The sequence below is a fragment of the Neofelis nebulosa genome, chromosome 8 (genome assembly GCF_028018385.1).
Source record: "Neofelis nebulosa isolate mNeoNeb1 chromosome 8, mNeoNeb1.pri, whole genome shotgun sequence".
Lineage (NCBI taxonomy): Eukaryota > Metazoa > Chordata > Mammalia > Carnivora > Felidae > Neofelis > Neofelis nebulosa.
In genome coordinates, this window is record NC_080789.1 from 72,633,296 (window position 1) to 72,646,203 (window position 12,908).

At 36.1% G+C, this 12,908-nt stretch overlaps 1 protein-coding gene across 9 annotated transcripts in view; it reads right to left on the minus strand.

The window, feature by feature from the left end:
• Positions 1 to 12,908, minus strand: part of PPHLN1 (periphilin 1) — a 138,004-nt gene that overhangs the window by 119,766 nt on the left and 5,330 nt on the right. For 4 of the 9 annotated variants that reach the window (XM_058743086.1, XM_058743083.1, XM_058743084.1 and 1 more), the window contains exons 2-3: positions 8,361 to 8,403; positions 5,483 to 5,574 (exon numbers count right to left, since the gene is read on the minus strand). In XM_058743086.1, the coding sequence (XP_058599069.1) occupies positions 5,483 to 5,574; position 8,361 (93 nt within the window). In that variant the 5' untranslated portion in view covers positions 8,362 to 8,403. Of the gene's footprint in view, positions 1 to 5,482; positions 5,575 to 8,360; positions 8,404 to 10,527; positions 10,699 to 11,551; positions 11,652 to 12,908 lie in introns of all 9 variants that reach the window. The other 5 variants (XM_058743085.1, XM_058743082.1, XM_058743080.1 and 2 more) reach the window with 4 other exon arrangements.

The following is a 12,908-nucleotide window of genomic DNA, read 5'->3' on the forward strand; positions in this document are numbered from 1 at the left end:
CTAACCAAAATAAGACCAAGTTCACCAATAAGAGTATATGAGTCTTGAGGAAGGAGATGTGGGAATACAGAAGAATTTATAAACTAGGAGAGATTGATTGGGGGAATATAGGGACCAATCTAATGGAATTAAGATTTTTTTTTCAAAAAAGGAAAGGAAGGAGGCTATAAAAGGTCTGGGCAGTTTCTGTGCCCTCAGGAGAAAGGCAATCTAGGTTTCTCCCCCTCTAGGAGGAACCAAGTAGCCAGAGAATTTAGGAAAGTCAGATTTACCTTTAGGCACTTAGAGACAGTTGAATGAGTACCTCTAGTCTGATTTTAAATGCACTTGTGGTATAAAACATATCTGCTTCCTGCTGATGAAGTTATTTTATAAAGAAGTCTGTTTCACATTTATACACATAAATTATATAAAAATGAAAATGTTTGAATTTGTTTACTTTTACTACGATATCCTCATCCATTGAGAACTTCCATAACCTATCATTTTTACCTCAACTCCTGTCATCATCAGCAACTTCAGTGTTCACCTACAATCTGCATTTCTTAACTCTGCATAAGAGTCACTTGATGAACCTTTACACAACACTGACGTTCAGATCCTACCTGCAAGATTAGGGCTTAATTATCTGGATGGGGCCCAGTATTTATGTCACCCAGCTCTTTGGGTGACTTCAATGTATGGTGAAGACCGAGAGCCTCTAATCGAAATCACTGATCCAAAATCTAGCATCCAAGTTTTTCTGATCTCAACTCCAATAACCTTCACCCACCCTCTATTCCCACCACCATCCACTGAACTTTAATTATCCAGAACTGTCCTTTCTTGGAAACTCCACACTCCAAATACCAATTGTCTATCTTTCTGTCATTCTCTGGTGTTCAACCTCACTGAGCTTTTCCTGTCCCTCAACCCCTCACTTCTTTCAATCCACTATCCCTCTCACAGCCTTAGTTCCTTTCTGAAACAGCCCATTACACATATTACCTCAATAATTCTGAGTCAGAACCTTCAATATTCTCATCTTTCTGTGTCTACCACTCATTGTGCAATCTTAAATCAATACAACAACCTGCTTTCTCCACTCGTAAACTGGGCTACTTAGGTAATAAGGTACACATTCCTGTAGACTGGCACCCCTATAATTTACAGTGCACAAGCTCACTGCTCCATCATCAAGTCTTTTTAAACACCTCTTGTGAAGAGATACCAACAATGGCTATTCCAAATTCAGTGTGGCCTCAAGTCTCCCTCTACCTTATCCTAGGAGAAAACAAAGATTATTAGGTATGAACTTTCTCAAATCCATTATCACACAATGACCTAACTAGAGATCCGAAGCACCCTTCTTATTGATCTTAGGACACTGATAAATGGATTATTCCTATCTTAAAACTCACTGCTCTCCCACTTGGTTTAAACCAGGACTGGTTTAAAGGAATCCCCCTGCCTGGCAATAGCCTACAGCCTCCTGGCAGGTCCCTCTGCCTCCAGTCTTTAAGCCAACTTCCACTGCAGTGTGCTTTTTGTTTTTTTTTTTTTTTAAGGTTTTATTTATTTTTGAGACAGAGAGAGACAGAACATGAACAGGGGAGGGGCAGAGAGAGAGGGAGACACAGAATCGGAAGCAGGCTCCAGGCTCTGAGCCATCAGCCCAGAGCCCGATGCGGGGCTCGAACTCACGGACCGCGAGATCGAGACCTGAGCTGAAGTCGGAGGCTTAACCGACTGAGCCACCCAGGCGCCCCTCACTGCAGTGTGTTCTATAACACAGCATGCATATATAATGCAGAATGGTGTAATAAACATTTTATATCACAACTTTTTCCATGTATGATCACAAATATTTCCCACTATTGTCTGAAATTACATTTTTCTCAGCTTAGTTAACATACAGTGTAATCTTGGCTTCAGGCATAGAACCCAGTGATTCATCATTTACATATAACACCCAGTGCTCATCCCAAAAAGTGCCCTCTCCTTAATGCCCATCATCCATTTTCCCCACCGCCATCAATCCTCAGTTTGTTCTCTGTATTTAAGAGTCTCTTATAGTTTGTCTCCCTCTCTGTTTTTATCTTACTTTTCCTTCCCTTCCCTTATTATCATCTACTAATTTTCTATAATTCCACATAGAAGTGAAATCATGTGATATCTTTATCTGACCTATTTTGCTTAGCATAATACCCTCCAGTTCCATCCACATTGTGGCAAATGGGAAGATTTCATTCTTTTTCATCACCAGAGTAATATTCCATTGTATATATATATACCACATCTTTATCCGTTCATCAGTTGATGGACATTTGCGCTCTTTCCATAATTTGACTATTGTTGATAGCATGGCTATAAACGCTGGGGTGCATGCGACCCTTTGAGTCAGCACTCCTACACCCTTTGGATAAATTCTTAGTAGTGCAATTGCTGGTCGTAGGGTAATTCTATTTTTAATTTTTTGAGGAACCTCCACTGTTTTCCAGAGCAGCTGCGCCAGTTTGCACTCCCACCAACAGTGCAAGAGGGCTCCCCTTTATCCACATCCTCACCAACACCCGTTGTTGCCTGAGTTGTTAATTTTAGCCACTCTGACTGGTGTGAGATGGTATCTCATTGTGGTTTTGACATGTAATTCCCTGATGATGAGCGAAAGGATGTTGAGCATCCTTTCATCCATCTGTTAGCCATCTAGATGTCTTCTTTGGAAAAGTGTCTATTCATGTCTTCTGCCCATTTCTTCACTGGATTATTTGTTTTTTGGGTGTTGAGTTTGGTAAGTTCTTTATAGATTTTTGATATTAGCCCTTTATCTGCTATGTCATTTCCAAATATCTTCTCCCATTCCATCAGTTGCCTTTTAGTTTTGTTGATTTCCTTTGCTATGCAGAAGCTTTTTATCTTGATGAGATCCCAACATTTTTGCTTTTCTTTCCCTTTCCTTCAGAGATTCTGTATATAAACCTCTGCCTACATTCTACGTCTCCTAAAACATTCCATTGAGTTCTATAAATGTTGTACCGTTCAACACTCAGAATTGTTTTGAAGATTAAGTTTATATATAAAACTAGCAAGAACTAGTTACATGTAATTATAGTAAGTTACCATTTAAAAGTCATCCCCTCTCTTGGGGCTCCTGGGTGGCATTTCAGCTCAGGTCATGATCATGAATTCAAGTCCCGCACTGTCAGTGCAGAGCCTGCTTGGGATTCTATCTCTCCCCTTCTCCCGCTGTCCCTCCCCCATTAGTGCACATGTTCTCTCTCACGCAAAATAAACTAAAAAAAAATAAAAATAAAAAAAAATAATCCCCTCTCTAAATGAACCTGATTTTATCATTTGGAGTCATGTGTTACATTAAGGAAAAAAAAAAGCAATTCCTCAAAATTGAAAACAAACTAAAACAAATCCATCCATATATCCAGTTGGTGACATAATCACACAGAAAATTCTTTTAAGTATCCTTGAAATACAAATTCCTAGTGGGATATATCCTTGAAAAGGTAGGGGTCCTAAGAATTTTTTTTTCTAAAGTCATCCCTTTTCCCATCCCTGCATTAGTCTCACATGTTTATCTCTATTACTTGTTTGTTTTTCTAGGTAAACTATAAGTTAATTTTATCAACTTGAAAAGAATTTAACTATAAATAAACCTGGAGGGGTGTCTGGTTGGCTCAGTAGGTTGAGCATCTGACTTCAGCTTAGGTCATGATCTCACAATTCCTGAGTTTGAGCCCTGCATCAGGCTCAGCACAGAGCAACCTGTTTTGGATCCTTTGTCTTCCTCTCTCAGTCCCTCCCCGGCTCACGTTAGTGTGCTTTCTCAAAAATAAACAAACATTTAAAAAAAAAAAAAAACCTGCAAAGAAATGACATACGGTAATAATTAAGTCAACCCATTCTGAAATATGGTAGGCCTCTTCATCTTGTTAATCTTTTATCTTTTTTTTTCTTTTTTTGGTTGTCAAATGATCCTTTATTGAAATATTTTTCTTTGTAGTTCTTAACTAGCTGGCATTCCACTGTACCACTATTGATATCATCTATGATGTCATGAGTCTGCCAGCCATCAGCACTGCAGCCCACAGATTGGCCAGTTCCCAGGATCTCTTTAATGGTCCCAGAGAGTTCTCTGGCTAAAGATGGGTGCTGCATCTGTCAGGCAATGTCAACAATCTCATCAAAAGTGGTATTTCCACCGTGCTTAATGTTTTTCTGCTTCTGTCTCTTGGTGATTCCTTGACAGCTTTGATAATTAGGACAGAGGCAGAAGATACCAATTCAATCTGGGCCTTTCTGCTCCGAATGGTCAGTTTCACTGTAATCCTCAGACCCTTCTAATCACGGGTTACCGTGGTGATGTCATCACCAACCTTTACTGGAGACAGACGCAGGGGGCTGATCTTGGGGACCAGGGCAGACATGGTACCAACTTCCCCACTGATGCACCTCAGGTATACACTTTGATCACTTTGGGGCTGGAATCTCAAACTTTGGCAGCATGGTGGAGGCAACTGGGGTCAGGATGAACCCAGATTTAGGACAACTGCACCTTCACCTCCTCCAAGCCAAAAGCCAAAGAGCCCATCTTTCATCATTTTAGATCAACCCCCACCTACGCTATAATTGAGGCCAAATGACAATGCTGAATGTGACATTACCAATCTAAATAGGTTGTAAGATTTACTTCAAATATAGAAGTAAAAAAACAACATATAAACAAATATTTGTTCCCTATGATAGTGTATAATGGATCCATAATATATCTACATACCATCACCACAACCCAAATCCCCTGATGCTTAGAATGTGCCTGTGCAAAAGTTTAAGACTGACAGCTTCTTGACCTTCTACAAACCTTCCTTTGGGTCTCTGCAGAGAATTTTGGGGAAAGAGTACATATATTCATTCAATAAACACTGAGCTCCTACTATGTGCCAGGTACTAGATGGTGCTGGGAATACAATAATAAGCAAAATAGCAAGCTCCTTGAGAAAAGGTCTCATTAAAACTTCCCAATTCCCAGAGCAACAAAGAGACAAACAGTAGGACAGTACACCAGAAGCTGCCTGCCTGCCGCTGAGCTGCCCCTACTTTTTAATTTCACTTTTTAATGTTTCCAATTCACAAACATTTTTAGGAATAAAGAAAAATAGGTGACAGCTAAGAGTAGGAGCAGATGCTCAAAAACTCCTTCATTAACTGATGGTCTACCTTTATAAAACCTCCATTTTCTTCACAAATTCAATTCAATATAAAAACTTTCCATTTTAGAAATTTATTTCCATATTTAGAAATCTATATAAATGAAATATTGCCTTTTATTTTCAAACTTTTAACTTTTAAAAGATAAACTTAATGTGTCTATATTTCAACCTAAACTGGTAAATTTTTGGCACTTAAAGATTTTCTTAGGAGGCCAAGCTTTGGTGTACAAAATTCACTTCCATACTAGGTTGCGAATTATTCTACATCATTAGCAACTTACACTGGGGTGACTTCGAGGCGGTACTCGTTCTCTTGGAAGTCTTTCATAGTCATATCGTCCCTCAGACCACATTTCATCTCTTCTGTAAGCCACTAAACAAAAAGGAACCAAAGAATTACAGTTTTTATGTTTTTAGGAAGTAGTAGAGAAGATTTAAAAAAACAAGTAGTTATTTTCCAACCAGTATTTTCCAGAGATACTTAATGAAAACAATATAAGTGACCAAAAGAAAAAAAGAATGATTAAGGCAATTCTCCCTCCAAATAATTTTGAAATGTTCTTTTAAAAAAAATATAATAGAAAGCTCCACCTTCCATTTTGAAGGCTATTTAAAGCTTCAAAGAGCTGTTCCCATCAACTATAGTAAAAAGATCCCTAAGACCCCAAATATTTCTTCATTCTCATAGTAAAAATTAGAAAAGATTCATTCTCCTGAATAACTTAAAACTCTGATCAGCAAGCAATGCTACTCCTATTTCTTGGTGGATGGTTTCTAGAACACTAAGTTTTTTGTTTTTCTACAGTCTTGGAGCTTATCTCCTCTATATGTTCAATGAAATGGTTAACCAAAAAAAAGTGTTAAAAACTTTAAGTGTTAAATCCTATAAAAACACACTCAACAAACCCCAAAATAGAGCACTCTCGATTTTGCTTTTAATACCATAGATTTATTTTAATGCAAAGACACTCTCATAAAATTTGAAATTAAAAGTTCTATCAACATTTTTCACATTTAGGGTGCAGAGAGAGGCTTCCTACTTTGAAAGCTGATATGTTCTGGGTGGAGGGCTAATGCAGGAAGAAGATGAGAAAAGGGTGCAGGAAATAGCCTGAAGGTCATTTCTATGAAATCGCAATACAATAGATCAGTGGTTGGCAAACTTCTTTGTAAAGGATCAGACTAATATTTTCAGCCTTGCAGGTCACAGGTCTCTGTCATAACTACTCAATTCTACTGTTATAATATGAAAACAGCCATAGACAATACATATAAATGTAGCAGTGTGGTCATGTTCCAAAAAAATTTTTATTTACAAAAACAGGCAGGCAGCCCACAGGCAGCAGCTCAATAACCACCAGAGTAGATGAGAAATGGTTAACAGGGCAGAACCAGGAGAAAATGAAGCAGGTTCTGACCCAAGAACTATGAACCATCTGATATGTAGAAGGATGATCACGAGCAAGAACTGAAAATGGGACTGGTACTAACTCAGGGCCTTTTAGTACATAGAAAATAGAGCAACAAGTCCAGCTCTAGTCCGCAGAGTTGTGAAGAAGGAACATTTCTCAGAGAAGATACATGTCAAAAGATTTTTGGTGGCTCTTTATGACGTAGTAACTCTAAAGGGGAAAAAAGAGATGACATCCCATCTTGGCAATACAGAATTCTATGGTCTAAGAAAAAAACAAAGCCTAAAAGATTAGGGCAGTATTTTTTGACACTATCCATAGTACAAACAATCTTAATTTTCTCTGTAAAAACAAACCTACAATATTTTCTAATACAAATAGACCTAATAAAATGAACTAATGCCAATATGCCTAGAAAAATCTTAAGTCGCAAATTAGCTCTAACATTAATCAACCTGAATTCCAGGTCCATAATCAGACGTCATTAAGAATGTTATTTCAAAGTAACCAATCTTTTAGGTACAAGACCTGATGGAAGCTTGGAAGTTGAAAAAAAAAAGAAAAAATTGTCAAAATTACTCCACCTATCCCACTTTTACTGAATCCATCATTTATCCTACTTGAGAGACAGTACAGAGAAATAACAGCAACCAAATGAAACCAAATCACAGAAAAAAAAATGAACACAAAAGAAAAATGCACAAATGATATGAAGTCAGTTCACAAAAGAGTAAATACAATGACTCAGTCTTTTGAAAAGATGCTCAACTTTCTTCAAAATAAGAAAAAAGAAAATGACAACTATAATGGAGTACTAATTTTCACCCAAAGCTCTGCAAAAATCAAACTCCTTTGACTAGAGTAAGAAAAGCAACACTCTCCTATATTAACGAAACAAGCATACTTTGGTACAGACTGGGAAAAAAACTGGCAATTAACATTAAATATTAAATGCACATATGCTTTGACCTGGTAATTCAACTTCTATGTATACTTCCATAGGTGAACAGCAAAGACTGAAAGCAACCTAAAATGATGGTCAGGAGGGTACAGAATAAATAAAATGTTGTACATTCATATAAAGGATCATTATGCAAGCCATTTCAAAGAAAAGTCACCCCATATATAATATAGAAAGAATGCCGAGATACACTGGTAAGTAAGAAACAACAAACGGTAGATTAGTATGTTGAATATGCTGCCACTCTGGGAAAATATAAAGACAGGGTATGAATATATATGCAAGTGCACAGAATACTTCTGGGAGTATAAGCAAGAAAAGAAACAGTGCCTGCCACTGGGGAGAACTGGGTGGCTGAGTATAGGAAGGTGAATATTTTCAATGCATGTTTTATATACATCCTATGACCCATAACAAAAATAAAGAACTATATTTAAAGGTCTTGGAAATCGTTCAATAAGCATTTCAGTCGAAGGCACATGTGACTCTAGATCTCAGGATTTTGAGTTCAAGCCCTATGTGGGGTACAGACTAAAATAAAACTTTAAAAATTTTTTTTATTTAAAAACATAAGCATAACGTGTAAAGTGATGGCAAAAACTATGAATATAAATTAATGAACTTAATGAAAACAAGTAAAAGTAAGATTCTGTAATTAATGGAACAAAAATAAACTACAAGAGTTCTAAGGAAATACTATATAGATTCTTAACTAGATATAACACTACGATATTAAAATTACTGGCTTCCCACAAAAAATGTAAGAATAACTACTATACTACTTACTTGAGTCCTTTCAGGAATCAAATATAAAGTTTTCAACAATCTCCTGTAGGAGGGGGGGAAAAATACAGACATAAGGATTTGTGTCTGTATAAAATCAACCAATGGAGAAAAATAATTAACCCTTCATTATTTGTATACATAAAACCCTAAGAACAAAAAAGTATGACCATTAGTAAGCCGAACTCCCTTCAAACACATTTTTAAAAATAGAAGAGATTATTTTGACCACAAGAGGCCACCCAAGTTTCATAAGAATAACCTAATTATATTAAAAGAATTCTCCTAATTTTGCCAGTTCAGAGCTAGGCAGGACAGTTTTCTTACCCTTATCTTTGAAAGAACTGCTTGAGATTTTTAAGGCAATTTTCATCTAGAATATTAAGAATGCTGGCTTTAGGGGCGCCTGGGTGGCGCAGTCGGTTAAGCGTCCGACTTCAGCCAGGTCACGATCTCACGGTCTGTGAGTTCGAGCCCCGCGTCAGGCTCTGGGCTGATGGCTCAGAGCCTGGAGCCTGTTTCCGATTCTGTGTCTCCCTCTCTCTCTGTCCCTCCCCCGTTCATGCTCTGTCTCTCTCTGTCCCAAAAAATAAAATAAACGTTGAGAAAAAAAAAAATTTAAAAAAAAAAAAGAATGCTGGCTTTAAAATATCTCACCTATTAAAAAAAAATCTAGTAACCTTAATCTGGAAATCCCCACAGTTTTATATTGGCAATAAATAGTCCCATGTTCAAAAATCATCCCAAAATCAAGGCAAGAATCATCAACTCATCAAAAAATACTATATCTACTAGATAAAAATTTGATGAAGAACTTTTTGTTTAGATTTGAGGACAGTTGACACCCAACATTACATTAGTTTCAGGTGTACAACATGGTAATTACACATTATGCTATACTCACAAATGTAGCTACCATCTGTCACCATATATCACTATTACAATGTCATTAACTATATTCTCTATGCTGTGCTTTTTTACTCCTGTGACTTCATTCCAGAACTTGCACCCTGTAATCTCCCATGATGGAGAACTTTTAAGACTTTCCCCCAAAAGAAATAAAGTGCACTGAGCAAGTTTAGGTAAAATGAAGACAATAACAACAAATAAGTAATGTGCATATCATGATGGAAATTGCAAATCTATGAACCAGTCTTATCTTAAAAAAAAAAAAAGTGGGGAATCTAAGTCTACTCAAGCCTGTAGCTCTATCTACCACTTTACCAGAAACTCAAAGGATAGGAGTGGCTCTACTGGAAAGATTAGGCCCATTTAATTGCTACATAGAAATTTTGTGCTCACTAGCCACATGCAAAAATAAAGTTCTTTTTTACAGTCTTAAATTTAGAGGTCACTCCTGATCTAGTTCCTTTTTCTGCCTGGAAGTCTACAAGACAAATAATAGAATTTTATTGTTATTACCTCAAAAGATTTCTACTTTAATTAATCAATCTACAATTTACAGAAGCTTAAAAAAAAGTAGCAAAGAAAGTAAAATTGGAAACAAAGCAGCAAGTACAAGGCAAAATTAAAAATATAAGAATTCAAAATAGAATGCCTAGAATATACATCATCAAGAGACAAGAGACCAATTAAATGTATTTGTGAAAGAGTTAAATATGAACAAAATGAATCAAAGCTAAAATCTGGAGATGACTCATCAAGTGGAAGCAGAAAAAAGCCAAAATAAATGTACATTATCTGATAGAAACTTACCATTCAATGAGTATGTTGTTTTAGTTTGGGAAGATGAAAAGTGTTGGATGGGAGTGATGGTTGCAACAATGTGAATGTACTTATTAATACCCATGAATTGTATACTTAATGGTTAGAATGGTAAATTCTATGTGTATTTTAACACAGTAAAAGACAAAAACAAAAACATGAATTTATCTGGCAAACTCCCAGATGAATTTGCTGAATATAACTACCACTTCTGTAGGGTATCAATCTGTATATTAAACTTAATTTCTACTAGAAACAAACAGCAACAATGAAACAGCTACTCATTGCACTAATGTTACTATAATTTCAATTCCTACAGTTAATCCTAAAACAGTTTTGCATATTTAACTCCGTGTTTGATGATGCTCCAGTGGAGTATTCATCTTACAGGGAGCTATCGAAATCAGTTAAATGTAAAAATGTTTAGTAAATAAATTCTCTTTACTTTAAAAAGTTGAGGGGCACCTGGGTGGCTCAGTCGGTTGAGTGTCTGACTCTTGATTTCGGCTCAGGTCATGATCTCATGGTTTGTGAGATAGAGCCCCGCCTTGGGCTCTGCGCTGGCTGACAGAGTGGAAGCCTGCTTGGGATTCTCACACGCACGCACTCTCTCTCTCTCAAAATAAATAAATATAAACATTTAAAAAATAAGAAATAAAAATAAAAGAAAGATCTTAATTTAAAATTTCACTTACTATACACAATTGAATAATTCTATAAAAGGAAATTAGTTTCCTTTACAAAAAATAATAAATTGCTTAAATGTCTGTAATACAATGATTAAATATAAACATTAGACTATACTCTTCTGTAACAATTATTTCATTTTTTAAAGCTATCTCTTACTGGCGAGTATGCTAAATATTGACCTCTTTACAGAATATACAGGTATCTAGTTTTTAGATGTACTCTTACTATACCTATTAATGTTTTTACAAAACAGCACTATCAGAATACAATGCTTTATTATCTAAATTACCATATATTTTCAGAATAAAGAGTATAAAAATAGTAGAACACTACAAAATGGTAAGACTAAATACAGCTTGGTGGAGTAAAATAATTATCATCCACCAGTATTTAACACTTCAAAAATTCAAACAGCACTGGTGAAGCCCATGTCAAATTATAAAACATCCCCTATTCTTAAGAAATCTATATAATTAGGCAAACAGGAGTATAAATAGAATATTCCATATGCAACCTTGTACTGTTAGTAAAACAAAACAGAAGACACAGTTTGAGGATTACATACAAAAGAAATAATATTAGGCAGTAAAGAAGATAGGTCATAAACTGAATCTTGAATTAAGACAACAGAGAAGGGAAAAGGTAATCTTTTCAACAACCTTCTGATTAGCAGCATATGTTATTTATGACATCCAGATTTAGGAAATTGACCCATTCCACAACTAGAAGCCAATCATCTAAATTTAAACAAAATGCTCTCACTGAAGTGATCATATTACTTACCGTGTAATCACTTCACTAATCTCCCATTAGTGGAGTCTCAGAAGTACTCCAGTAAAGTTCTCTGATCCAAAAGGATATGAAAACTGAAGAACAGAACTGAAAAATGGAAGGACCCTCTATATCACAATAAGGCAGAGAACAGAATTAGAATTCAGTATGGAGAACATAAGCTTCATCTAGAAGTTTGCTAAGAACTAGTTCTAAATTATAAAAATTGCATTCTCTTATGCCATATTCATTAGAGAGTATGTTTAATATACCATCATGGTATATTTAATCCAGAAAAGAAATAAACCTTTCTCAGAACACTCCACTAAGCCAACCATTATTATGTTAACTTCAGTTGAGGGGTAAGAGGATAGGGAAGATTGGAATTTGGTCATAGTAGCCTAGAAACTGAGAAAACACAAAGTCACAGGCAATAATCCTTGTGTCAAACCATTCACACTTTGAACCCACAGTTAGATCTATTTTCCACCTTATCCAAACTGGTTATGGTAGCAGTAATTTTTCAACTTATCCAAACTGGTTCTAGTAGCAGCTTAAACTATAGAATAACTGTGCACACTGCTCTTTTTGGCCCTAAACACAATCAAAAAAAAAAAAAAAAAAACTCAGAATAAAAAAAAATAGCTTTCCCTCTTCTCTAAACCCATTCCTTTCACTCTTTATTTTCATTAATAACTACTTTAATAGCAAACCATGGTTAATGAATAGAAAAGCCCCATATGACCTCATACTCTAGATGAGCATTAGACCTTTGCACAGGCAATTCCAACCCCCACTCCCACCCCAACCTAGAATGCTTTTCTCCAGGTATCTGGTTAACTTCCTCATCCCTCAAAATTCACCTTCTTAATGTCACCTGTCTACCAGACCGCCCTAAATCATCACACTAGTTATCTAAGATATTATGTAAATTATTTTTGATGCATATTATTGGTCCCTTGCTACTAAGAATATGAACTATATGAAAGCAGGAATCTCTATGTTATTCAATGGTTAATATTAAGCACCTAGAACAATTTGCACAATGTGTTCAGTGTTCATGGAGTCAGTTTATTAATGCTGGTAATATGACCCCTCTAGATAAATGATTTCACTTCCATCCTGACTCCATTCAAGCAGATGTCTCACAGACATCTGCAATTCAACATGCCAATAGTTCACACTTCTCAGAAACCTGCTTCATCTCCTGTCTTCCCCATTTTAGTCAATGACACCACCAGGTACCCAACAGCCCAAATCAGAAACCCGAATCACACAAGACCCAGAACTTTTCATATTTAACTATTCATTAAATCCAATTATTTCTTTCACCTCAATATATAAATATCAGATGTTCCTAGTCTA